The 26,357-nt window shown below is 45.6% G+C and overlaps 1 protein-coding gene across 1 annotated transcript in view; it reads left to right on the forward strand.

Moving 5' to 3' along the window:
- Positions 1-386: 386 nt before the first annotated feature.
- The window catches only part of PELI2 (pellino E3 ubiquitin protein ligase family member 2), a 204,114-nt gene continuing 178,143 nt past the window's right edge, over positions 387-26,357 (forward strand). The window contains exon 1 of the mRNA XM_058739135.1: positions 387-924. Coding sequence (XP_058595118.1) covers positions 848-924 — 77 coding nt within the window. The 5' untranslated portion in view covers positions 387-847. The remainder of the gene's footprint in view (positions 925-26,357) is intronic.

Raw genomic sequence — 26,357 nt, forward strand, 5'->3', positions numbered from 1 at the left:
AGGCGCCCAGGTGCGTGTGTTACAGATGTACGGCGCTACACAATGGCACCGAGAAAGCAAATGCTCTCTAACTCCGAGAGGAAGTTCTTTTTTTACATCTAAGGAAACCCGGGACTGCTAGGCTAGGCTTGGGAACCTCGAGGACTGCGTTTCCGGGATCCTTGGCAGTTTCAGCAGCTAGAGAACTGGGTTGCAAGGGCTGAGAACCCCTTGCTGTAAGTTTGGGGAAGGAAGCGAGAGAAAAAAAATAGAGCTGCTCCTTTAAGAACTTCCTTTCCCTTTTACTCTATGTTTACATAACACGGGGGCCGATCCACCGCGGGGCCCGAGGGGGGCGGGAGAGGGTGCTGGCCGCCCCACGCGCCGGAGGGAGGGGGCGCGGGGAGGGAGGGGGGCAGCGCGGCTTCGGGCGGAGGGCCGGGCGGTTCCCACCTGCCCGCGCGCCGGCGGGGCGGCTCAGCGGTCCTGCCCCCGCCCCTCCCCCGCCCGCTGCCCCCGCCCCTCCCGCGCTGGCTTTCTCCCTCCCTCCTTCCCTGGCGGGGCTCCGGCGGCGGCTGCGGCGGCGGCGGCGGCGGCGCTTGGCGCGGGCAGGTCCCCCTGCTGCCCGGTCCCATTTGTTGCCGAGTCCTGCTCGGAGCGGCGGCGGCGAGCGGAGCTCCGGGGAGCCCGGCGGGGCAGCCGCACAGCCACGACGGAGCAGCCGCGGGACTGGCCGCCCCGCGCCCCCTTCGCCGCCGTGCCCTTCCCCGGCGCGCTCACCCCGTTCTCAGGATGGGATTGTAGCGGCGGCGCGGACTCCGCGGGGATCGCGGCGGAGGAGGCGGCGGCGGCGGCCGATCGGGGCTCCATGTTTTCCCCCGGCCAGGAGGAGCACTGCGCCCCCAATAAGGAGCCTGTGAAATATGGGGAGCTGGTAGTACTAGGGTGAGTCCCGAGATCTCCGAGGCGGCGGGCGGCGAGCGCTCCGGGCTGGGTGACTGCCGGGCGCCCGCATCTCCGAGCGGGGCCAGGAGGACGGCTCGGGCGCTCTCTGGGGACGGCTGGGGCGCCGGGGGCGGCTCAGGGGCCCGGGCGGCAGGCGCCCGGGGAGCGGTGCTCCCCATCAGCGCGCGTGGGGCGCTGCAGAGACCACCGAGACGCGCCTTCCCGGCGGAGGACGGCGGCAGCCGAGGAAGTGGCGGAGCGGGGCCGGCCCCGGGAAGGGAGGGACTGTGGCGACACCGCGCCCCGCGAGGCGCAGCGTTCAGGGACCAAGTCCTGGTCCGTACCGCGGGGGACCCCTGCTCGACTTCCCCGCGCGTCCTGGGTCGGGGAGGGTCGCTAGGGACCGGGCCAAGGCGCCACCGTCGCAGGCACCTCGCGGTGTCGGAGGAGACCCCCCCAGTTGGCGAAGCTGAAAAGCCGGTGGAGCCCGGTCCCCGGGACCCCTCTGCCCCGGGGGACTGTGGTCTCGGGTCCCGGAACTCGGAGCGCGGCGCTGCGGGCTTGGCTGCCGCGGGCAGCGAGATCTGCGGGGTGGGCGTCCGCGGGTAGCGCTTTGCATATTGTTATGGTGACCGCCGCGGGTAGCCGCAGCCGGGGGCTGTGAACTGTCTGTGACCTGGGCGGGCAGGCCGGCCCTCCGCTTTCCCAGCCGCCAGTGTCCGGGGGTTGGGGGGGGCAGGGACGCGGCTGCGCCTGCCGGGGCCCCGGGGCGCGGGGCCGCATCCCCTCCGTCCCGGGCCGCGGCCTCGCTGATGTGCTCCTGGCGGCGTGGAGCTCGCCCGCCAATGCTCCCTCTCCGCTTGTGAAAACCACATTTTGAAGATAGTAATTATCCACAATCGTTAAACGGCGGCAATTAGAGACTTCATCTACTTCCTGAGTTTCCTTGTGACATTTCTATTGTTTACCCTTAATAAGCCGGGAGAGAGGCTTCGTAGGATTAAAGCAGGATAAAGTGGGCAGTGAAAGGGGAGCAGAATGGGGAGGAGGGAAGTGCAGGAAACTCGGGAGAGGAAGCAACTTGGATTTAATATTTAGGAGGAGAAAGGATTATTTTCTCCTTTGGATGTGTCACTCCTGGGAACCGCGCTTTTGTCCTCTCTCTTGAAAGACCTGTGTTCAGACCGTCATCTGTGCTGATAGGTAGGCTTCTCACACATATGAGGAGCCACGGTATGGAAAAACTCAGGGAACTCTGAAAAACGTGTTTTGATAACTGAATGCCTTGAAGTAAGTGTGGGCTTAAAAATAATTTTGAAGAGAATTCTTAAGAGAAGCTTCCAGACACAGTACAGCTGGAAGTTGTCTATTCCTCCTCACTTTGTTGCTACCGTTGCTACAGTATTAAGTGGAATAATATTGGAAATCTCATTACCTATTTTGAAGTTTGCAGATAAGCGGTTTTTGTCATCTGCATCTGAATTGTGCCGAAAAGACAGATGTCAGGGTTCACCGGAAGGAGGGCGGAATGAGGGAGAAAGCAGGAGGTTAGCTGGTCTTATGTAACTTCAACCCAACCTAATTTTGTGGAGTTTGATTTTGTTTGTGTGTCTGGCTTCAAAGCATGTTTAACATACTCTGTGAACCCGACAGGAAAGATTAACTTATGCCAGAACTTTATTTCATTATTTCCTTTTGAGGAAATCATTGTTGAGATGTTTCAGAGAAGCAGCGTGTGAGTGGGCCTGGAGAGGTTTTGCGTTTCTAGCTGGAAGTGCAGGGCATTCCAAAGCCGTGGAAAGGATTTATACCCAGGATTGTCTTGGTATCATAGGCTTACTCTAAAGTAGGCTATGTAAATGCATTACTCATTGCGTGTGCTTTGTCCCTGACTAATGGTTTTCCAGGAGACACTAAGTATGACATAGTTGGCACTTGAATATTTTGGACCAGACGCTCGGCAGTTATATGTGCACCTATTATGTGCCAGCACTGCTTAGGCATTGAGGATCCAGCGGTGAACAAGTCGCTTTCATTTTAGTGTGGAGGGACAGGGTAAGCAGAAACAAACGAGTACAAATGGATAATAAATGGCAATGTCAGGTGTTGCCAAATTTTCAACAGAAGGAGGTTAACTTAGGGAATGTCTGCCCCAGGTAGGTATTGCTTTCTTTAGCTAGGGGGTCAGGGCAGGTCTCTCTGAGGAAGTGAAATGTGAGTTGACATCAGACTACTGAGAAGATACTGGTTAGGTTTTTGAATACTTGAGAAGAATTGTTCTTTTCTTTTTTTCCTTCTTGCTTGCTTTCTTTCTTCCTAACTTCCTTCCTCCCTCCCTCCCTCCCTTCCTTCCTTCCTTCCTTCATGCCTGCTTGCTTGCTTTCTTTCTTCCTAACTTCCTTCCTTCCTTCGTGACTGCCTGCTTGCTTGTTTTCTTTTCTTTTCTTTTCTTTTCTTTTCTTTTCTTTTCTTTTCTTTTCTTTTCTTTTCTGTCTTTCTTTCGAGAGTAGATTTCTGACTCTCTAGAAATATCAAGCACATTGAAGAATGCTGGGGAAATAGTGAGTAGTAGGTAGACTCTAACGAGACCCTTACTTGGCTCAGTCAGTTAAGTGTTTGACTTCAGCTCAGGTTGCAGCTTGCAGTTTTTGAGTTCGAGCCCCACATCAGGCTCTGTGCTGGCAGCTTGGAACCTGGAGCCAGCTTCTGATTCTGTGTCTCCCTCTCTCTTGGCCCCTCTACTGCTCACGCTCTGTCCCTCTCTGTCTCAAAAATAAACATTAAAAAAAAAAAAGAGAGAGACCCTTACTAATTCATATCCTATCCATCGGATTCAAGACAGTGCCCTCTTAAAACAACAATAACAATCAAACATCAACTTTGCATATCTGATCATCTGGGATGTAAATATTGGTAAAGAATTTCTAGTAGGTTTTCTTATTGATAAAATTAGTGTTGATGTCTAAAAATGACCAATATTGATATTGATAGAAGCTTTTGCCTATAAAACACAGTGCTTTTTTTTTTTTAAGCTGTTGTGTAACTACCTTTTTGTTTTCCTCTAAATTTCTCCTTTTTTCTTTTCTCTTTTAAATTTCATGGTAAAATGTTAGTGAGAAATCCTGGCAAGCAGACTGAGGAACTATATATATATGTATATATGTGTATGTCTATATATGTGTATACTTATATATGTATGTGTGAAGAGGTTTATATGTATAGCTATTTGCATATAGCTATATGTCTAAATCCATATGCAAATATGGGTCTTTTCACATACTGTACAGTACTAAGAGAATTGCCAGGTAGTTAGGATGTTAGTTGGGTCATCACCTTTTTGGTGGATTAATGGAATTTCGTTATTTCTTGATTCCAGCCAATGAATGTGTCATGCCACCATCCCTTGTTGTGCCCATTACGTAATTCAAAGTAGAGAAAATGACTAGTCTGACCGTCAGGTCTTTCTTGCTATTCCTTTTAAGCCTAAGTTGGGGAAGTGTGTCTGGATTTGAGAGTGTAGTGGAGAGAGCATAAAGGTACAGTCAGGAGACCTGGATTGAATCTCTGCTTTCTTGCCAACCAGCGTTGTGACTTTGGATTAGTCTTCTACCTTCTCTGTCTAAAGTGATAATGAAACATGATTGGATTAGGTGATCTTTAAGGGCCCTTCCTGGTGTATACCCTGTCATACTGTTCCTTGGTTTAATGTGGAAAATGCATAGTTAATATTCTGTGTGTTAATTTTGAATATTCTTAAGGTGATGGTGCTAGAATTCTAATGGGAACTGACTTTAAATAGCAGAAAAGACCAACGCTGTGATTACTTTTTTTGAAGTAGATATGTGCAAAACAGGGTTTTTAAAAAAGGTGGTAATGGTATGCGTATATTTGGCTCATTGGTGTTTGATTATATGTTAAGACATTCAGATTTGGTATGACTGGGGCGCCTGGGTGGCGCAGTCGGTTAAGCGTCCGACTTCAGCCAGGTCACGATCTCGCGGTCCGTGAGTTCGAGCCCCGCGTCAGGCTCTGGGCTGATGGCTCGGAGCCTGGAGCCTGCTTCCGATTCTGTGTCTCCCTCTCTCTCTGCCCCTCCCCTGTTCATGCTCTGTCTCTCTCTGTCCCAAAAATAAATAGAAAACAGATTTGGTATGACTTTCTGTTCCAAACGTAAGCAAGGGAATAATGTTTTGAAATTAATCTAAATAGGCTACAAAAGCCAGCATAAGGAAGAGATAATCCGAAGATAGGATTTTAGACCTGGAAGGGACCTGCGAGGTCATGGTGTGTGTTTAGCCTTTTTATTTTGCTAACGAAAAAGAAACTGAGGCTCCAGAAAGGAAGGAGATGAACGTTCAAGTTCACAATTGAGCTGGATCACTGCACTGCCGGGTCACTGTTTTCCCACTTCAAGGCAGACTCCAGCAGTGCTGTCAGTTTCTCAAAGCTTCAGACTTTTTGTAACTTGCATGGGGGAAGCTGAATCCCTTTCTGGATTCAGTTTGAAGCATGCAGCTCTCTTGCTGACTCAGGACCCATCATGGTTTTTTGGAAAAATATTGCACAGTTGAGTGGATAATATGTTTTGCCAGGCTTTATTTTTAATTTGATGCTTCACCAGATATATTTTTATTGGCTCTTCCAAACCCAACCAAGGGGTTTTAGGGTCCTTCAGGAAGCCCTTGAACTTGGATGGGGGTGGGACGCATCTCTATTTTCACTATAGTCAGACTGAAATTTAGCATTTCATGAGTATAGGCAACAAATAGAACTGCTGCTAGCTTTGTTATTTGGTGCATGAATACAGAACTGCATACATTATCGTCTCGTAACTTAAAACTGTCTTGATAACTAAGTATAATTATTTTCACTTGTAGTCCTTTGTATTTTATTTTATGCAATTAAACCATTTTTCTGAGAAGGGCTCAGTAGGTTTTACCAGACTGCCACAGGGATCCTTGGCACCTAAGTGGGTAAAAACCTCTACAAATGTGTACTTATAAACATGACTGAAAATGAAGTATTTTAGTGGAAACTGATCAAGGTCTTCAAAAGGCTAAAAGGTCAGGGATGGGTGGGGGGACCTGCCTTTTTTCTTTTGGATGGCGCAGCATTCTATCGGATAAGACAAAGCACACTGTTGCTTGAACGGTTTATGGTCTTTGTTTTTTTAAACAAGCAGCTCCAGATTTCTATATGCTGTTTTTGTTTTAACTTTGGCACTTTGCCTTGACTACCCCTCCCTTCGGTAGTAATAAGAAACCTTAAAATATACCCTAATACTTTTCCTTTTCTCGTCCCCCTCTCTAATTTGGGCCCAAAGACTTCAAACGCTAGCATCCTTTATAAAGTTAAAGGTCTTTTTGTTTTTCATAAATAAAACAAAATCTTTACTGCCACTCAGCATGTGGGGTGATCTGAAGAGCTCAGATCTGTTCATGTGGATGGAGTGTCTAATTCTGTAGGCTATTAAGGGTCATGATGTTACTAGCTTTGGGTTGCTATATTTTGCTTTACTAACTTTAGCTTTGTTTGGAGTATGTGGCTGTCTGTGTGGTTTCTCGTCTGGCTTTCTCAGATTTATTTCTCTTTTTAACACATCCAGATTGACACCTTTGTTAGGACTTCTCATTTTTGGTTGTATTTCATCATGTGATCGATATTTGGGGATGCTTTATATATATAAACAGAAATAAAACCAGGCTGATCGAGAGCCCAGCAACTTTACCAAACATATTTTGTCCAAGAGGTAAAACAAACGCACAAAACACCAAAAAGCCAAAAACATACCAGTTGCCGATTTTGAAGGAGACCAGTATTGTCACGCTGGTGCAGTGAGTTTATATCGCTGTGCAGGGATCAGCAACACAGCCTCCTGGAAGTAAGCGTGTGGGGCTGTGGGCTGGCTTTTGACTGGAGACAACAGCAACTTGGTGGACCTCATTGGTACCGGAGAAAAATAACTGAAAAGGAATTTTTAACGTCGTTTGCTTTAAAGAAAGGTTTCTCCTGGGGCGTGCAGAACCTATTTTATAGAGAACAGTGAGGGTGAGAATGAGTCAGTTATTAGTTCTTACTGAGTGTATTGTCATTTCAGCTTCTGGAAAATAAAATGATAAGAGCAGAAAGTGCTTCATGTTTCATAGCTTTGTCTTAATCAGCTGTTCTCAACCACTGCCTCAAACGACCTCATTTGTGATGATCAGTTTTGAGTTATGTGTCCAGTAACTTATGACAAGTAATAGAGTGTTGATGTTTCAAATGACTCTGAGATGTCTCTTTAATAATGCCATTTTTTTACCCACTTGCATTCTGATACGTTTTCTCAAATGGGAGAGAGAAGGGGTGGAGCTACATGGGGCAAGCCAGGAATTTATTCATTCAACAAATATTTATTGGGTGTCTTCTCTTCCAGGCACAGGGGAGTGAGACAGGGCGATCACGTTCCCTGCCCTCGTGAACTGCTGTCTTACTCTTGTCACAGCTCCTTAGTGAACAGCCATTGCCAATATGTTGTTCATTTATTTAGCCTACGAGTATTTGAGCATCTACTCGTGTGGGATGCCGTGCTTGGCACTAGGGGATGCACCGATGAATGAGACTGGTACAGTTCCTGCTACTTTGGAGCCTGTAGTCCTGTCAGAGACATAGAAGGCAGTCTGCAGAGCAGAGGGTCACCTAACACCGTGCCAGAGGAGGAGAGCATGGCCAGGAGGAGGGAAGAGGGAAAGAATGCTCTAGGCACTGCAAACTAGGATTGGAAGACCCAGAGGTGAAGTGTGCATGCTCCTGTAAGGAAGGGGGAAAGCCCTGCGTAACCACAAAGAGTGGTTGACTGAAATCACAGGTAAGGCTGGGGGCAGGCATAAAGTCATTGGACTTAGTCAATGACTGGGTCCTTGGAAAGATTTTGGGCCTTATCCTAAGGGCATGGGAGCCCGTAGCAGGGTTTTCAGCTCTGAAAGGGGAGTGGAGAAGGCACTTTCACAAAGGGGGGATGCGGCCTTGGGAGAGGGAAAAGGAAGTGCAGGGAAGAGCGGACTCCAATGTGAGCCAGCTGGCAGATGTTTGGGTTCTAGATTCTGGTTCCTGTCCCTTGTGAGACCCAGTTGCACCCCCTGCCCAGAGCTCTGTGTGTTTGGCTCTTCGTTCAGTGTCGAAAGTTCTGATGGGGAACCCGCACTGCCCTAGCACTGCCGCAGACCGAAGCCGGGGAGATAGAGGACACCCGGGCAGTGGGGAGTTTACCTTTTAGTGGGAGGGGTGGGCCCTGTGCAGGAGCCAGCAGACACATAGCTAAAACATGCCATTTCAGAGGGTGCTATGGGGAAAAGAAAGCAGGAGAAGGGGGAAGAGAGTGAGCAGGTTGGCGTAGGGGACTAGCAGGGTGAAGAGCTAGGGATAAGGCCCTTGGAGGCCCTTGGAGGCTGAATAATCAGCAAGGGCTTTTCTGAGAAAATAATCCCGAGTCCTCTGAGAGCACCCACATTTTTCAATTTTTATTTACTGTTTTCTGTTTAAGCCACCCTGGGTGGGTTCCTTTCTTATAGCCAAAGCATTCCGAGTATTATATTAGCTAAGGATGCAGAGTACATAAACAGACTACCAAAGGGAAAATAGAAGTGAAAACAAATATAAGGACATGTGTCTAACATCCCTAGAAACAAACGCGGTTCAGTCCACTGTGCTGTTGCCGTGTGCCCAGACTGGTGATGGCATTCCACTAGTGTTCGTTGAAATTACCTGGCTTTCCCTTAAAGTTTGCCCCTGGAGGGCGGAGACCCCCACCTCTACCTGCCTTGGAGTGTCAGGCACACCTTTTCAGGTGTATGCTAGGTACTTACCCGGCACCTGGAAGGAATGGATTTCCGTGACATCTCCAGTGCCCCGCTCACTTGGCACAGAGGAGTCCCGGGGCTCAGGGAAGGATTTTGGATTTGGAAGGAACACTGCAGTTCTGTAGCACAGCTGCACTTGTGTAAACAACCCTCCCAACCATAAGAGCCCACAATAAAGGCTCCCTTCAATACTAAACATCCACTTTACTGACATCAGATATTCCATTTCAACTTTTGTTTGTTTCTCTTTCTGTCAGTCACCTAACAGTCATTTTGTCACCTGCAGAAAGTTCTGCCTTAAAGGGAAGCAGGCCATCTGTTCTGATTCCCCCAGCTGCTCTGAGCTGCATTGCAGTGCGCCGTGGTGGCGTTGAAAGGCTGTGGTCATTAGTGCCTGTTAATGATGGCTGGCAGCACTATGGAATACAAGCCTCTTGGACGACAAACCTAATAAATATGCATCAGGGGTATTTTTCAGCGTCAGGTTTAAGACTACTGCAAGTCGTTCTTGATTGAGGTTTTATTTCCAACCATCCACATAATGCGTCTCACTCTCAAACATTTAACTGTTCGTTCCCTGCTTTTGTGCTCACGCAGGATCTCCTTTTAGGATAAGAATCATTATTTCAAGCTTTGTACTTCTGTTCTAATTGGTGCCAGCCTAACAAAATCCAACCAAAGCAGGCAGTTGTGTGTTTGGCTTCTGAGCTGTTGGGGTAAAACTGCTGTTTACTATTACCAGGGGCCCCTGCTCTTTTCCCATCCATACCTGGAATTCTTGTGCTTCCTGCTATGTGGTTAGAGAGCACTCTTCACAATCAGAACTTGTGAGGGGTAAGCAGTTAGGATTTCTGGAGCACTTGATTGATAAACTGATTACCTTGAGGAGGGGCCCTTATTGCACAGGGACCATAGACACAAAAGAGTGTGTTTCACACCAGATCCCGGAAAATTACACAGACCAGGTCTGTGCGGTAGTACATTAGGTTACACTACCATTTGGGTGCTTTCGTTAGTACATGCCCATGGATAGAATTCAGAATTGGAATCTGTACTTTTGTTTTTTGTTTTTTTTGGTAGAGATTAGTCTTTATTTTTGAGAGAGAGAGAGAGACAGAGACAGAGAGGGAGACACAGAATCCAAAGCGGGCTCCAGGCTCTGAGCTGTCAGAACAGAGCCCAACGCAGGGTTCGAACTCATGAACAGCGAGTTCGTGACCTGAGCCAAAGTCAAACACTCAACCAACTGAGCCACCCAGGCGCCCTGGAATCTGTACTTTTGCTCTGTAGCAATATCTAAGGTAAACAGGAAAGTTATCGTACAGAGAGCCATGATTTGTCAGCATGTTATGCTTCTCATGTACCTGAGCTCTTTCATTTAATAAGCATTCATTTGTTTGGCCCTTTAACCTGTCCAGTGAAGCACTGTACCTAACGGCCATGTCGTTGAGGTGGACGTTACCCTGCTTTCCCAGCCGGTCTTGTAGTCAGCTGGAGATCAGGTAAGAGAACTCAGGGTTTTGACTTCATTCCATGTTCTTCCCCTGTTGTCTTCAAATATGGCCGGCAGTAGTTCCCCGTGTGTCCTTGTGGGCGTGCACTGGACCTCTCCTTCAGGAGGCCAATCCCCACCGCTCAAATCTGGGCTGGTTTGGTGATTCGCTTTGACCAGTCCACCTGAGGGAAGTGATACTTTGTGACTTGTGGATGTTGCTGTAAGGGGGTGTTGTAGCTTCCGGTTTTGTCCTGTTAGTTTGCTAGAGCTGCCATAACAAAATACCACAGACCTGGCGCCTTAAACAACAGAAGTTCATTTCCTTGCAGTTCTGAAAGCTCGACGTCCAAGATTAAGGTGTTGGCAGGTTGGGTTTCTCCTGAGGCCTCTCTGCTTGGCTTACAGATGACCATCTCACCCTGTGTCCTCAGATGGCCTTTTTCCCTGTGTGCCCACCCCTGATGGTCCTTCCTTTTCTTATAAGGACACCAGTCCTACTGGATTAGGGCCCACCCATATGACCTGATTTCACTTTAATTACCTCTCTAAAGATCCTGTCTCCAAATATAGTCACATTCTGAGGTGTCCTGGGGTTAGGACTTCAACATATAAATTCAGTCTATAATGCCCTCTTAGAAGGCAGCCTCCAGATGGTGAAGCTGATTGCCTTGCTGGGGACCGTGGCCCTGGCGGGTGAGGGATTACAAAAGGGCAGTGGGCCTGGCCAACCTTCAGCCATTCTAGCCACACAGCTGAGGCAGCTGGCCTGGGAGTGAAGCTGTTTTAGACCCTTCAGCCCATCAGGCTGCCCAGTCCACACCACGTGGAGCAGAGATGAGCCGTTTCCACCAAGCTTTGCCCATATTAAGGAACTGTGGGTGTCAGTTGTTTTAAGCCACCGCATGTTGGGGTGATTTGTTACACAGTGGCAGACAATTCGGACAGCACAGGACTCCGTTGCATGTGGTTCTGCTGTCAGACCTGACAGACTAATATGAAATAACTCACTGGTCTTGTGTTTTGTTTCTGATTATTTTAATAAGCACGATTTCAGCCTTTTGGATGAGTTATTCCAGAAATCAAGTACCACATGGTCTGAAAATCTTAGCTAACAAAAGCATTTGTGGAATAACTTCATCATGTGTAAGTCATCTGTGAGTCTCCCTGCATTCGATAATCTCCATAATCAGTATTATCTCCTGAAATTCATGGAGAGCACGGCAGGTGAAGAATGGCCCCCGCTTTGCTGAGAACCGTGCCTCTGGTACACTCGAACAGAAGTTGCTTGAACCCAGGGAGCTAATGCATGACACAGATTTTCAGGCTTTTAAAGGCCACCTGACATGAAATAATAGAACCAACAGAGATTTGAGTGGGGGAGGTAATCTATACTAGCATCCTGCAGGTACAGGGCGATGGATGGGCCCGAAGAATGTTTTCACGCTGCAGTCGGGCGGTGAAGTGACAAGGTGAAAAGCTCATTTCTGTCAGTTGTACCTGTCTGTGGCTGTCAGCCATAAGACGGAAGCACAGTTCCTGAAATACTTCACATGCCTCATTCACGCCGTGGAGACCCATCACGTGCCGGGTCAGAGGCAAGCAGTGGCGAGAGATGACTCTGGCGTGCACGGTCTGGGGTGGGCCCGTGTACTTGCGACAGAAAGGGACAAAGTGTGACGGCAGCCACACTGGCAGCCACCTGTGTGGTCCTCACTCCACCATGCCTCCAGTTACCACCTCCAAATTGAGCCCATTGCTGGAGAGAGAGAGAGGGAGAGGGAGAGGGAGTCCTGTAGTAGCTGACGTGAATATAACTTCGTGAATTTCCCTAAATGCTCTTTAGGGAATTTTAACGCTTGCCATGTTTTATCCAAGGGACTGAAACATGTAAAGTTCAGAGTTTTGCATTCAAAATGTATAAACTAAGTGTAAAAGAAATTTAAATTTCTAAACGATCTGTTTTGTAAAAAACTGCTATAATTCTGTGGTTTTTAAAGTTTAACGCTACACGAAGACTTTTGGGATACCAAATATAGAGATAGATGCGTTTTACTGCATGTGTTTCCTGTATGGATCTATTTAATTAAAAATGGGAGCCCCTGTACCTAGTAGAAATGAAGCACTTATAAACATACACACTAAACGTTAAGCACTCAGTAAGGGTGAGTCGATGCTGTTATTATTGCTGTTTTGATGATGCTGATGATTTCATGTTGAGGAGCCCACATAAGGTAATGCCCTCCAGGGGCATACGACCGAGGTCAAGACGAATAACTTAGCAACAAACCATACATGGTGTAGAGGAGGGGTAGATGGAGGCAGCTGTTTTTTCAGACGCACTGTGTGCCAGGTTCCGTTAGGTGTTTTGCTTGGTCAGTCCCAGGAATTAGATTTTATTAGTGGAAAGTGAGGCCCCTTGGAGGAGTCAAGATGGCGGAACAGCATGGAAGCTTTTTGTGTGTCTCGCATCCATGAAATAGAGCCAGACCAACACTAAACCATCCTGCACACCTAGAAAACAGATTGGAAGATGAACACAACAATCTGCACAACCTGGAAGTGAGGCCCCGGTTCAAGTCACTCGCCTCATCAGTGGCAGGGCCTGGCTGGAAGGTGGGTCTGTACGTGTTGCTCTGAGGCTTTGCTTTTTTCCTCCAGGGTGAGGTCAGAAGATATTCCTGAAAGATTGGGAAAGATATCCTGGAGGAGGTGACCTGGGAGCAGAGCTTTGAAGGGCAACCTGAGGTTTTAGAGGGCAGTAGTAGTAAAGGCATAGGGGTGTTTGGCTAGAGGCTGAAGTGCCCCAGGAAGGAAAGAAAGTTGGAATACCATCAGCTAGTCAGCAACTACTCATGCTAGGGATCCGGTGGGCAATAACTGTGTGGCCCCTGCCTTCATGGAGCTTATAGTCTACCACAAAAGGGGGACTTGACACAAATTAAGCCTGGCAGGGCGCAAGCAAGCACAGGGTTTCACGGGCGTGTAGGTTCAGGGGAGAAACCTTGGGTTTGTGCAGAGGGAAGGATTCCATTTAGTCTGCGATGAGGGGGGTAAGAATTAGCCAAGGGTCCTGGGGGAGAGTGGTGTGTATAAGACACATTTAGAAGCTGAGGAGCTGAGAGACATCCGGTGAGTTTGGAAATTAGGGGGTTGGCGGGCCAGAGTGACGAGATGGACATGATGGGAAGGGTGCCGTGGGCCCTGTAAAGATTCAGGCCTCCGGGGATTGGGAAGCCTTGATGTTCGGGTGGTGTTCCGTGTCTTCTGAGCAGTTGCCTTAAAACTCTGAGGAAGGATTTCCAGCTGGGTCTGCATTTTCTCTTGTAGATTATTTCCCCCTCCTTTGTCTCCAAGGGACAGTGGCTTGTGCTGCGTCTAGCGATGAGAGACGGCGGTGGTGGGATACAGTGAGCGTTCAGTCACTCAGGAGTGTGTTTGGAAAACTTGGGCAGGACCCATGCACGTTTTTGTTTCAGACCCCACTCGTCAGAGCAGATCCCAGAACCTTTACACACTCAGCCAGCTGTCCTCTGGAGCCTCGCTTTCCCTCAACGCCCAGGTGATGGCCATCCTGTGCATCGTCTCCCCGGTGGAGGGGACCTGCAGCCCATGGCCATCCTTTCCTGGCCCCCCAGGGAGCCCTCGTGTGCCAGCCTTCCAGCGAATCACCCTCAGGGAGTAAACTGGTGCTCTTGCTTCAGGCTGTTACTGCAGCTCAGGGTCTTGGCTGTCTCCGGCTGAGCTGTGCCAGCAGCAGAAGTGGGGGGACAGCTGGGGCCAGCGTCGCCCATGGAACAGCCCCTCTGCTGGTGTGTTGATCCTGCTGCTGGGGGCAGAGTTTTATTCTTGCAGTAGGTGCGGGCTCTCTGGTTTCTGCCCAGTGCTTGCTTTGCTCTCCCATCACTCCCATGTCCACCTCTGCCTTGCCTTCAGGGAGCTCTGCACCTTTTGAATTGAAATGGAGGTCCCCATCAGACCTTAAAATCATCATTAAAGAGGGAGCGTCAGGATCTGAGCTCTTTCTTTTTTTTGCGCGTGGATGAGAAAATTCCGGCTGGTTCTTTCTTTGGGGGAGGTGCACAGAGCGCTGGTGCATTTGGTCGTGACAGTGATGTCTCAGTAGCCTGTGTTAAGTGCTTACTGTTAGTCGGTCCTGTGCAAAGTGCCCCTCATGCATTTAAGTTCTGACCGAGGCAGCTGCATATTATCACTCGTCATTTTATAGATGAAGAGCTTGAGCCATGCATGCTGTGAGGAGCTTGTCTTGGATCGCTGGATCGCTGTCATGTGATTCAAACTCAAGGCTTTCTGACTCCAACACCCTTGTTCATAAATCCTGTCTCTATGTGTGTGTGTTTGTGCAGTTTTGCACCTTATTTATTTAGATAGTGTGTGCACCCGCAGAGGAGGGGCAGAGAGAGAAGGAGAGAGAGAGAATCCCAAGCAGGCTCCCTGCTGCCAGCACAGAGCCTGATGGGGCGCTTGAACTCACAAACTGAGATCATGACCTGAGCTGAAATCAAGAGTTGGACACTTAACTGACTGAGTCACCCAGGTACCCCTATTTGTTTTCTAACCAAACCCTTTCCGTACTGCATATTCTCATTAAACGCAGTGATAATAAACCTCATTCATTTAATGAGGTTACCAGTAAGGTTAATTTTTTTTTAATGTTTACAACTGATAGGAACCTTTTGGGTGGAAAATTGCCTATGTATGTGCTTTACCCACTTATGTATTGTGTTCCTAATGTATTTTCAAAAAAAAAACCAAAACAATGTGATCTCTAGGGAATAAAAACATGCATCCTCCTATTTGCCTTCTTATTTGCCTGAACATATTGCAGTTAAATTCAAGAAAGACTGGCGTTTATAATCCAAAATAATTCTAAGTTCATTTCTCTAGTTTTATAGCCACTTTGTCAAGTTATTCTTCTTTCCTTGAGAAAAAGCTCTTTAATCCCGTTAGCTGTGGCACGCACTCCTGAAGGCTTTCTTTTTTCTTTTGCTATTGTTGATGAAAACGTAGGCTAGCATTTATATTTTGTTCATAGCTTGGAAAAGGGGCTTCAAGCCCTTGTGCTCTCAAGTAAGGGTCTGTTTGTGCTTAGATACTAATGTCGCTGCGCGTTGGTGTTTCCTTCCCTGTCTGCTGATCTTCCTATTAGTATTGATTAAGGGAAAAGACCCGCACAGCTTCCCTGCATCTCCTCACTAACAAGACCTAATACAAGGCGCTCCTGCAGCGGCACTGCTTTAGCTAATCCGAGAAGTATTGGCCAGCAGGAGTCCAGGAAAAGTGCCTTTTATTTGCTATTCTAAGTGTTAACTTAGACCAGATGCCAACTTGAAGGCTTTGATGAAATTGTTGGCTTAGACCCTTCTGGAAGCTGGTGAAGCTTTATGCTGTACAGTTTCAACCTTCCTGTGAGGGCAGTTAAGCCTTTTTGGTCACAGATGTGGTGAGGTGCGTACGACCCAGAGTGAGTTTCTGAAAACAAAACAAAACAAAACAAAACAAAACACAAACCGAAAACAACAACAAAAACCGTTCTTAACTAACAGGCGTCCTAAGATATCAGGGGGTAAAATACAAAAGGACAAATACAGCATCTTGATAGGTGATATTAGATATTATGTGGGGGAAAAGCAGACACTTGGAAGCCCTGCAGGAAAGTAATCCAATCAGGAGGTTCTGATAATGTAATAAACTACACAAGGGTGAAACTTGTGATTTACGCACACTGGAATGTCCTTCAGTTGAATTTATTGTCTTACAGTGGTTGTCTGCCTGTGTTCTACTGTTTTAAATATTAAAAAATAACACAACTCACATTGTCCCCAGATGGGAGACAAAAGACAAATCTTCATCACCTTAATAATTTGTGGGCCCTCCTTCCCACTACCTCCCCCGCCCCCAGGCTTCTAGTGGGCTATTAGTTGGAATTCCTGTCCAGCATAATGAAGCCTACAGACTTCGGGTTGTATAAGAAGTAAAACTGCTCCTCAACAGTTCCAAGTATAGTTTAGCTATGGTGACAAGCCTGTGGGCTTCTTTAGCTCGAGGGGCCCCCCTGGAAGAGAAGAACCTGGCTCCACTCTTAACCCATGCTTCAGGAACAGCTGTGGAGAGTTGCTCCTTCTCTGGGAGGTGGCGAGGAGGGCTGAGCAGGGGGCTTTCCCCTTAGCTGCTTCTCCCGGCTGCTGTGCAGTTTACTGACCGCAGGAGGCAGCAGGAACTTGGGGTCCCTTGCATGGTGTGGGAGGCTCCCAGGGGGCCCCAAGCCCCTGCCAGATGCTCGATTGCAGCAGGAGTCAGAGGATGGACTATCATCTCCATCAGAGAAGTGGGGAAGTAGAGATGGCCACAGATCCAGTGACTCCTGTGAGCCTTGATAGCCAGGAAAGGATTTTAAAGCTCAGGAATTTGAATCCGGATCTCAGATTCTCAGAAGCTTGTGTGTATTCCATTTCTCAAAGCCTGTAACTCACATCACATCTGTAATAACTTTTGATAACCACCTGAAGGGTCACATTAAGGGTGTAAGTCTTTGTATTTGCGTTAGGTTCTGAAGTTGTGATTATAATGAAAATTCTGGCGAGGCTTCCCAGGACCAGCTGGGAAGGGTGGACAATGGTGCTGGCGACAGCCCTGCAGGGAGCTGGCCCCTCCTCACTGCCTGACGGCTTTGCCTGCTAACCCTTCCCTTTCTGCTCCTCTCCTTCAGGCCCATGGAAAGGGTCAGAGGATGCCTGCCCTTGTTTTTCCTGTTACCTCCATTCAGATCAAATTCAGACAATGGAGCTCTGCTCCTTACCTCGAAGGGCTCTGCCTGGCCCCTTAAGTTCAATTCAAGTGAATCTTTCTCTGATCTAATTGTGTTGTTTTTTTTTATCCACTTGAATACTCACCGTGTTAGTTAACGTGAATCACATACTCTTTGATTTTGCCTGGGTAATTATTTCACCCCAATTTCTCCAAGGGTTAAACCAGTGTTATGTGTCATAGATTCTTGCAACTTAGATGTTAGCAACTAATCATTAGTGCTAATCATTTAGCTTTCCTCTACTGATAAATTTGTAAATGCAGATTTTTTTTAAGGCAGACCATTTATATTCAGGTAACATGGAATTAATCCTAAAAGCGGTATGCTAAAAATATGATTATGAAAAGAGTATTAATGAAAATATTGGAAGGAAAAACCATCCATATGCTAATACTGTATTTTGCATAGTCACATCTGGTCATTATCCATGTACAAAAATATTTTATGTATTTCATTTTATACACGGTGTATATGCTACTTTATAAAGGATTAGCTAACTCACTTTTATTTTAAGAGAATTTGATTAATACTAGAAAAAGCATTTAGAGTAAGCCAAATCTATTTTTTCTTGATCAGAGCAGTTATGTGCTAATAGGTTATATAACACAAATTCTGTGGGTTTCTTTCTTTTATTTTTTGAGGTGGGGGTTGTTGCGTAATGAAGAAATGCCATGTGATTTCTGAGGCTTTTGTTCTAAGGAAATATATGGGAGGAGAAGAAATACAGGGTCATTCACTGTTGGAGATCCTTAAAAGACCTCTGAAAGACCCATAGTTATGCTAAGGGTATGACTGACTTCTGCAAATAAGTTTCTTAGGAGCCTAGAGAAAAGGCCACATTTAAGGACACTAAATTCTACAAGCGTGGCCCAGTCAAGCCCAAGGTGACTTACTTCCTTGCCCTTGGGGCCAAACTTCTGGCTTTTTTCTTGAACTTTCTTCCTCTTTTACATCTCCCTTCCTCTGCCTGCTACCTGCGGCTCACCTGATAGGATTTAGCTCAGGTGTCCCCTCTTGCATAATTCCCTCCCAGACTCCCTTTTCCTCCTGCCTGGAGCAGTTATTTCTGGTGAGCTCTCAGGACCTTCGTAAGGAGCTTCCTCGGGCCCTGGCCTCACTCACCTGCACTCTGTCTCAGCACCTTGAGGAGGACGTGGCACTTGGTGGGTGGTGGACGATATGGATGAACAGACACCGGCCTGGAAATGTGAGCATTCTCATACAGGTGGCCTCTTCCCCCTTTTCTTTGCTCCCGGCTTGGGTTTTATAGAAAGGATTATTCATTTTGAAATAGGCACTTAGCTTATTTCTGTTTCTTTAATTGGTTTCCAAAAAATATTCTCCTGTTTGCATCTCCCCAAGGTAAATTGCAAGGTTTCTAGGCTACATAAATATATTGGGTACTCATTGAAAATTGACTGTTTCAGCCCTGAAAGGAGATGGTGGTGAATTTAAAATTGTCCTTTTAAACTTTAAAAAAGATAAGGGGTTAAAGTGGAGGAGTATCGGGAGGTAGTCTGAAGCTGACACTAATTTCAGCTTTCAGTTTTAAATGATCTTCATATGGAGTATTAAAAAAACCTCCCTTGCAAAATCAACAAATCCAAGAATATTTTGGCAGTGACAAATCTTTATTTTTACTCAAAATTAGTTGCTCTGGTTTCTTACTTTTCCACTCTAAAGTCAGGGAAATATTCTCTGCATTATGTTTTCCTGATACATATCACAACTGGCTTTTGTTTGTAGGCTGGCTGGCTGTGTGCTTTTTCACCTGTACCTTTAACTCTCTGGCTCCTTTCCTTTGATATTTTTTTTTTTCTTTGAGAGCTTTATGCTTGTGGATGGGATGTCTGCTGTCTAGCCAATTTCAGCATGCTCTTTTTTCATGTCCTTACAAACATTTGTTGTTTGTTGACTTTTTTCCTCCATCACACCGCTTTGAGTACAGCTTGTTAAATATTTGGAGCAAGACAGCTGGGCTATTCTGGAAGCCAACTGTAGCTATTTTTTCATTTTCTTATATATTAAAAAAAAATCATTATCTTGAGGAACCAGAGATCAAGTCATTAAGCAGGTCCTTTTTACCGGAGAGGGGTTGTGTATCGCAACCCTTTTCTCGGGCTTGCTTTTTGTTCTGCCTCCCTCTTCCTCACCTTGTCCAGTTTCCCACCCTGTGTGATTGAGTTTGTAGACTCCTCAAACGAATATTCTTCTTTCTCCTGCAGACCGTAGTAGATAAGAAAATGTCTAGAATTTAGGTCATTCGTGGGATTTACAACAAAAAGGGAATTGTGGTGGTACTAAAAGAAATTACATATTGGAGAGCAGTATGGTGGTCTAAATTACTCTGACTTAAGGTCCTTGTTCTTTGTGGGGTCTCGGCAACCCCAAAGCTGTATTCCAAGTATAAAGGATGCCCGGATCTGATTCTGGGAACACGTGTGCCCTCATGACTTTCCAAGTAGAAGGGAAATGGTCTGTTTCCGTGTGCACAAGTCCTTGGGAGTGAGCTGCAGTCCATATATATGATTTGTGAATTGCGGTTTTGTAAAGTGGCTTAATGAATCTGTTCATCTAATTTTGATTGGATTACAATAAGAGACTGTCTTATGACATTTGCCTGGTTAGTTTTGCTCTTTAGATTTTCTTTCTAGTGTATTATGGGCACCTGCTCTCAATAAAAAATGATCCAGAAATTGCAGGTACTTTGTCCATATGAGAAATGCTCAGGGATGATAGTCCAGAGATTTTGGTGGAATGTTGGTGGTTGATGAGTCAGTTTATTACTGAGGATCTGTCTAAAGTAAGATTTCTCTGAGAGCTGACATTTTGGGCTTTGTATAATAAATATATTAGCTACACATGGTGACTATTACTAAATTGAAAACAGCCTTTGCTTTCTGATAGACTATATTTCAAAAACTCGTGTCTGTTCTGGACCAGAAGTAACTGGGTTAAAAAAAAACAACAACAATATGCTGCATTTGCTGCTCACTAAGAACATTTAGCCAAGTATTTAACCTCAGCCTTATACTGTAAAGATCTGTTAAACAGAATGTTTCAGGAGTGGCATACTTACAGGCCATCGAGGTTTTAGGTTAACTGGTAGGTTAAGCAGAAATCTCTGAAGAGGACTAAAAAAAGCAGTCACCATTCTGCTTTTCCAAATGCAATATATGGAGTCTGGTTGACTCTTTTTTTGATGGGTTAGGCTTGCCTTGTTGATCCTTTTGGACATTAGTAATCATTGCACAACACTGTAAATTTTAAAGGTAGAAACCGGGACCCACGGGAAACCTCTGAAAATCCCTTGCTAACATTTTATCCTATAAATAAAAAATTGTGTTACCGATAATTTGGCTTTCTGTAAAGTTGGATTGCAGGGAAGGCATTTGTGTTGCCCAAGAGATGCACTGGTGCACTTAGGTTCTGCCCATTTGGGTTTTTGAATATCTCCTGGGGGTGTCTTAGACTGTTGGGGGTCCATAGCTTCTTTGGTTCTGCCCAGAGGCTCTGGATTTAGGTAGCATGGCAACAAAATAAACATGTTTGCCAGGGGAGCGTATAATTTAGAAGCAGCCCTGCTAACTGCCAATTTATATTTTTAACCTTTTAAACTGGTGGTTTCTCTTAAAGCATTAGGCTGTTGAGAAGGAGGTAAAATCAAGGTTTCAGCTGAGGAGAATCAGGACCAGAGCAACGCTCTAGAGATGCCCGATGTGATCTATCATTCCCCAGGGCAGCTCAGTTAGTGGAATGCCTTTTGTTTAAGTAAGAATAAAAATAATTGACTACTTCAGCCCGCTGACCTTGGTGATTGTGACATCCTCTGATGTAATTTATTGAGTGCCAAGTGTTTCTAATTGACGTATAAAGCATGGAATTTATACATGACACCTGCCAATGGTCTCTGAAGTTGAATGGGTGCCTTTCTTGTTCTTGTCTTTTCCTTCTCCTCCCCACCCCCTCTTCTCCCTCCTCTTGTACGTGCGCACTCTGAGATCATTCTTTTACCGGGAGACCTTGGCAGTTTGCCTTGGGCAACTTCCTCTAAGAGTGTCACGTGAAGAACCCACCGGTGTAGAGTTCGTTTTTGTTCCAGCTCCCCTTTGGAAAGCCGCTTCACTCTTCTTCTGGAAAGGGGTGACCAATTATGCTGGGCTGGCCCTACAGCCACTGGGAAGGTTTGGTGGGGTGTCAGCATAATAACAAAGTGAATTTCACCCATTCAGTAAGAAGAAACTTGTTTTCATTCACTTACTGCTCTAGAGGGGAGGGCATCAAGCACACTGTGACGAGTCTAGGATGGGGTTAGTGACCTCTTTCAAAAAGTAGCTCATGGCTTCTCATTAACATAAGAATCTCACAGTAACTTTGCTTTCCTTGGGAGACCCTGTTGGGTGTGCATAGTAAGGTGATTTTCTCAACGTGAAATTTGAAAAACTTCGGTCATTGGAGTGGGTAATAGAAAAAAAGCTTTTGGAGCCACGTGACAAGTACAGTAAAACCTTGGATTGCAAGTAATTTTTTTTCTGCAAGATGAGAAAACATTTGTAATTTTAACTTGAACGAGCGAGGTCTTGCAATAGGAGTAGTACATGATGCTGAACATCACATGTGCCCATGGTTCTTGAAATTAACTTTTCTATAAAAGTGCTTTGGATTACAAGCTTGTTTCTGGAACGAATTATGCTTGCAAACCAAGGTTTTACTATAATTGCCTGGTATCTGGATTAAAGCGGGGGAGAAGAATGAAAACCTACACTGCCTAGAGTTTAATGGGCCGTTGGTCTGTGGCGAGGATGGCACTTTTTTTTCCAGGTTCCCTCTAGGGTATCCTGACCCTGGTTCCTTGTCACCTACAGAATGTTGCTGTTCTGAATGTCTCAGGTTCGATTCTAATGCCGTGTAGAAAAGGTGTTTGTGTACACTTCCCCCTTGTAGAGTATTTAGCAGTATAATTGATGAAAAACGACTACTTACACGTATCATGTGTGATCTCTCACTCTGTCATCAGTTGCTTAACCAAGACTGTGATTGAATTTGAGGCTGATGGTTTGGATTTAAGATCTTAAACTCTTCTGAGTTTAAGTTGCTAGTGTGCTTTATTGAGAGAGTTAAAAAGATTCATCTTTGCAGAAGAGTTCAGAGACCTTGAAGAGAGGTGCTTAGATCATTCTCCTACAAATGTTACTTGATGCCATGCATGTCAGTCTTGAAGTGGGGGATAACAAGCTGATCTGCACTGGGCTGCAGTTTCCTGCCTACCATCTGTTCTTGACCTGTACAGTTTCCAGGAGGCTCCAGGATGTGTTCTTCTGGAGGGCAGCCTTTGCTGCAGACAGCTGCCAGGGGGGAGGCTGCTGGGACCTTACGTGCTCCTGACCCCAGGAGCAGCCAGCCCCATGCCCCGCCCTGCTCCCCAGCTGAGTCTGGTCTCCCAGCGACAGTTCCCAGGTAGCCTGCCTCTGCTCTGTGCTCACCAGAGCATTACAATGCCCAGAAAATTGCTTTCCCCAAGAAGGGACTGTTTTTGTTTGGAGTAGTCCTTTTTCATGAGGAGGTAAAAGTAACTTTCAGGAGTATTCTTTGAAATTGTACACACAGTTGGTAAAAAGTGCTGAGTCCCAAAAGAGACCGTGTATTTTTACATAGGCTTTGACACAAAGCATCTTATGTTTGGAGTTTCAGTCCTGCCATAGAAATAGCAAAAGCATTTTTCAGGCATTGAACATTTTCTCTTTTTGGAATCATCTGCAACTTTTTAATCCAATCAAAGTGTAGGAGGTTCTGTGTTTCTTCTTGTGTTTCAAAGACTGAAAAATATTCATGAATTCTATAATATCTGTCCAGGAAAAGACTATGAGATGGCAGTTGCTTAATAAGAATATCATATTATAGGGCATTTACAAATTTGAATCTGTAAAGCTCTGACTTTAACTTTGTAAAGTGATCTACTTGGCACACTTAAAAAGGTCCTCTTTATTGGACAGGTGTGAATAATGATGGAATAACATTGTAAAGATTTCCTCCCCTGAGTTAATAGCATTTATTTTATTTCCTACTAATTTGTGGCCTAACTAAAAGAGAGAGTGAGCAAATTGTTTTTGCCGTATTGTCCCTCTAGGAATGTCTAGATTGTTCATTCATGCAACTTGTTTGAAGTTTTAGTAGATGATTATGGAAACACTTAGTTCATGTTGAAACAGTGATTTCTCCTGTGTTGTTGGTTTGTTTTCTCAGGTGCTTTTTCCCTAGCCTGGTTTTCACTTCTTTCCTGCTGACAAAGTTGATAAACATGTGGGGGGGAGGGCCCTGGTAGAGGGGTGGGGGTAGGATAGGGGTTACAAAAGTAATTCAAGTTGGTCTACCTACAGGGAGCCGGAGGGATTTGGAGAACGTAGGCCACAGGATTGCAGGAACAGCTGCGTAGAGGTGGACTCATTGGCTAAACCACAGAATCCTCAGTTATCTGACTGTACTCCTTGCTTCTCTGACACTGTACTCCTTGCTTCTCTGACACCCTAAACGATAGGGCCTTCCATACCCAGTCATTTTTCTGGGTTTGGTGCTGGCTGGTGCAGGATGAGAGAGGTAACAAAGGGTGACAGATGGGCCAGGGAAGGCGGAGTGGGAGGGGAGAGGGCGAGAGGAGAGCACCCGGGGGTTGCCGTGCAGAGTGAGATTAAAATGTACTGTGTTTTCTTCGTATTTGGTAGTTTCGGGATTTAGTTGTCTCAGAGTACTTATGAAACTGTATTGAAACTTGGTCTATCTGTATTTTGTATGCAAGTGCTTATTCTCTAAGCGGACCCTGTATTTTATGGTTAGTGCCATTAAAGTTCTCCCCCCCCCGCCAAGTTTGTTTAGAGAGAGTGTGCTGGCGTGTGCACTTGGGCGAGGCGCAGAGAGCGAGAATCCCAAGCAGGCTGTGCACTGCCAGCAGAGTCCAACCTTATGAACCCTGAGATCATGACCTGAGCTGGAACCAAGAGTCAGATGCTTAACCAACTGAGCCAACCAGGTGCCCCTAAAGTTCATTTTTACTGAGCCAACTCCTTTTCCCCTATCTGTTCCTCCTTTCCCTTTGTTCACCATTCCTTTTTGTCCTCTCTGTGGATATGATTATAGTTTGCTTTATATTTTTAAATCTTAGATGTACTTTTGAGCCTGAAGGCCTTTTTGTGTGTACTTTTTTTTTAATACTTCCTGCCTTTTATGTTTCAGCTTGCCGTTCTTCAATATTGCAATTTTTTTTTTTTAAGTTAGTTTTAAAGTTTTCTAAGAATGTAATTCTGGTAACCATTGAGCCTCCACTAGTACAGATGAAGAACGGAAAAACTAGAGCTAATAGGGACAGTGATCCTATCCTACACCTCTCCCATTTAGCAGGTTTTCTAGTTGTGAAAATCAGGGTCCTTTCTTTGGAAAGGGTGGTACACACCAACTTCCTTATTAAAAAGGAGAGGTGGGGTTTTCATATTCTAGGCTTGTCATTGGTAGGGCAATTCACTGCTGTGTACATTGGCTTTCATCAAAAATGACTGTCTGAAAATGGGCCTTTCTTTCTTCCTCCTCCTTGTCTTTCTTCCCTTGTGAACATGTTAGTGCATGTCTGAATGAAATGAAAATGCAGCCCCGTTGATGATAGCTAAATCATGCATCATGCCTCAAACATGTGAGGTGACTTTACAGAACTGATTCATCTTTCCCATTAATATCTTTGGGACTTGTAAAGAATAGTCAGGAACACTCCTGCCCTGCAAAACACACATAAACTCCTTCCTGCAATCCCAGATTTCCATTTAAAATAATTTAAAATAGTATCAGTGGTTGCTTTAAATAAACTGTTTTGATGTATTCTTGTTAGGTGCAAATCTAATTTTTCAACAGTGGTAAAAGCAACAGCAAATACAACAGGACTGTATCTTTATAGTGAGGTCTAAAAAGAAAAGCATGTGAAATTTAAGCAAATCTTCGAAAATGACTCCTTTGAAGTTATGAACGTTTCTAAGTAAAGATTATTATATTAAAGGGTTATGTGCAGACACAGCACAGCCCTCAAAGATCGCTAACCTTCAAGAGGGTCTTTGTCAACCTCTCCTTATCAAATGACCGCAGGAAAAGAGGATGTTCAGGGCGTAAAATTTTAGTTTTTAACTTGATGCCAAGGACTCAGGTGTATTTTCAGTTGGAAATTTTGGTTCAGTTGCAAGACAGGAAAAAAAACAATGATGCTAGAACTGGAGTGGATAGGGTCTAGTGGACAAATGGGGAGTTGATTTCTTACCAGGATATGACCGTTCCCCCATAGGCATGGGAGGGAAGGCCAGGAGAATGGGCAGATGCTTGGAGCTTGGCAGGGTTGCTGGCCAGAGCATGTGGAAGTTTACCCACCAGCTGAGTGTCTTATTTCTGTCTCTTTCCCTTTGTACCTTCCTGTTGAGTTGTCCTGTCCACTGAAAAGCACATTACTTCAGTAATATAAAAACTATATAGTCGTGTCTGATTTGGTTGGAGCCCAAGGGCTGCTGGCAAGGCTTGGGCCCTCAGGCTAGGATGGCACTTTTATGGTACGGACTCTTTCCTTGTGAATCTGGGCTTCTCTTGGATGGGATAAAAGTAAAAGTTGTGTTTTGTTTGGTTGGTTTTCTTCCAGTTTTGAGACGATTCACATTCAGTGCTATAAGTTTAAGGTATACAGAATAATCCCTTGACTTTCCCTATACTGCAAAATGATTACCACAGTAAGTTCAGTTAACATCTGTCCTCTCTTTGAAAAGCATAACTTGTTTCTGTTAGTGTGAGAGTGATCATCTGATTGGGAAACGAGAATATTTAACACTTCTCAGGCATTGTCTACTATGCGTATTGATCTGGAAAACTAAATGTGGAGTAGTGGTTAGACCGGAGTCTTGCGTGAGCCTTCAGTGAATGTACGTGAGGACGGGCTGGTGTGTGAATGGCCAGTTAGGCAAATAAACACCCATTTCTCTTCTGTTAAGATTTTTCTGAGGTGGAATTTGCTTCAGTCTTTAGGAGGTAATTTGATCCATGGACCACATTCATGGATTTGAAGTATTTTATTACAAGGAAGATGCTTTATAGCATTGTATCAAGGCATTGGGAAAGCTTAAAACAAATGCAGGGCATATTGCCCATAGCCATTCGGTACGGGATCAGCATAGTTCTGACCTTTTCCAGCTCCAGAGAGTTCTTTCGTGAACAATGATCTCTAACTTTAACATGACCTTGCCCATCCTTTATCAGTGGC

The sequence above is a fragment of the Neofelis nebulosa genome, chromosome 7, assembly GCF_028018385.1.
Source record: "Neofelis nebulosa isolate mNeoNeb1 chromosome 7, mNeoNeb1.pri, whole genome shotgun sequence".
Classification (NCBI taxonomy): Eukaryota; Metazoa; Chordata; class Mammalia; order Carnivora; family Felidae; genus Neofelis; species Neofelis nebulosa.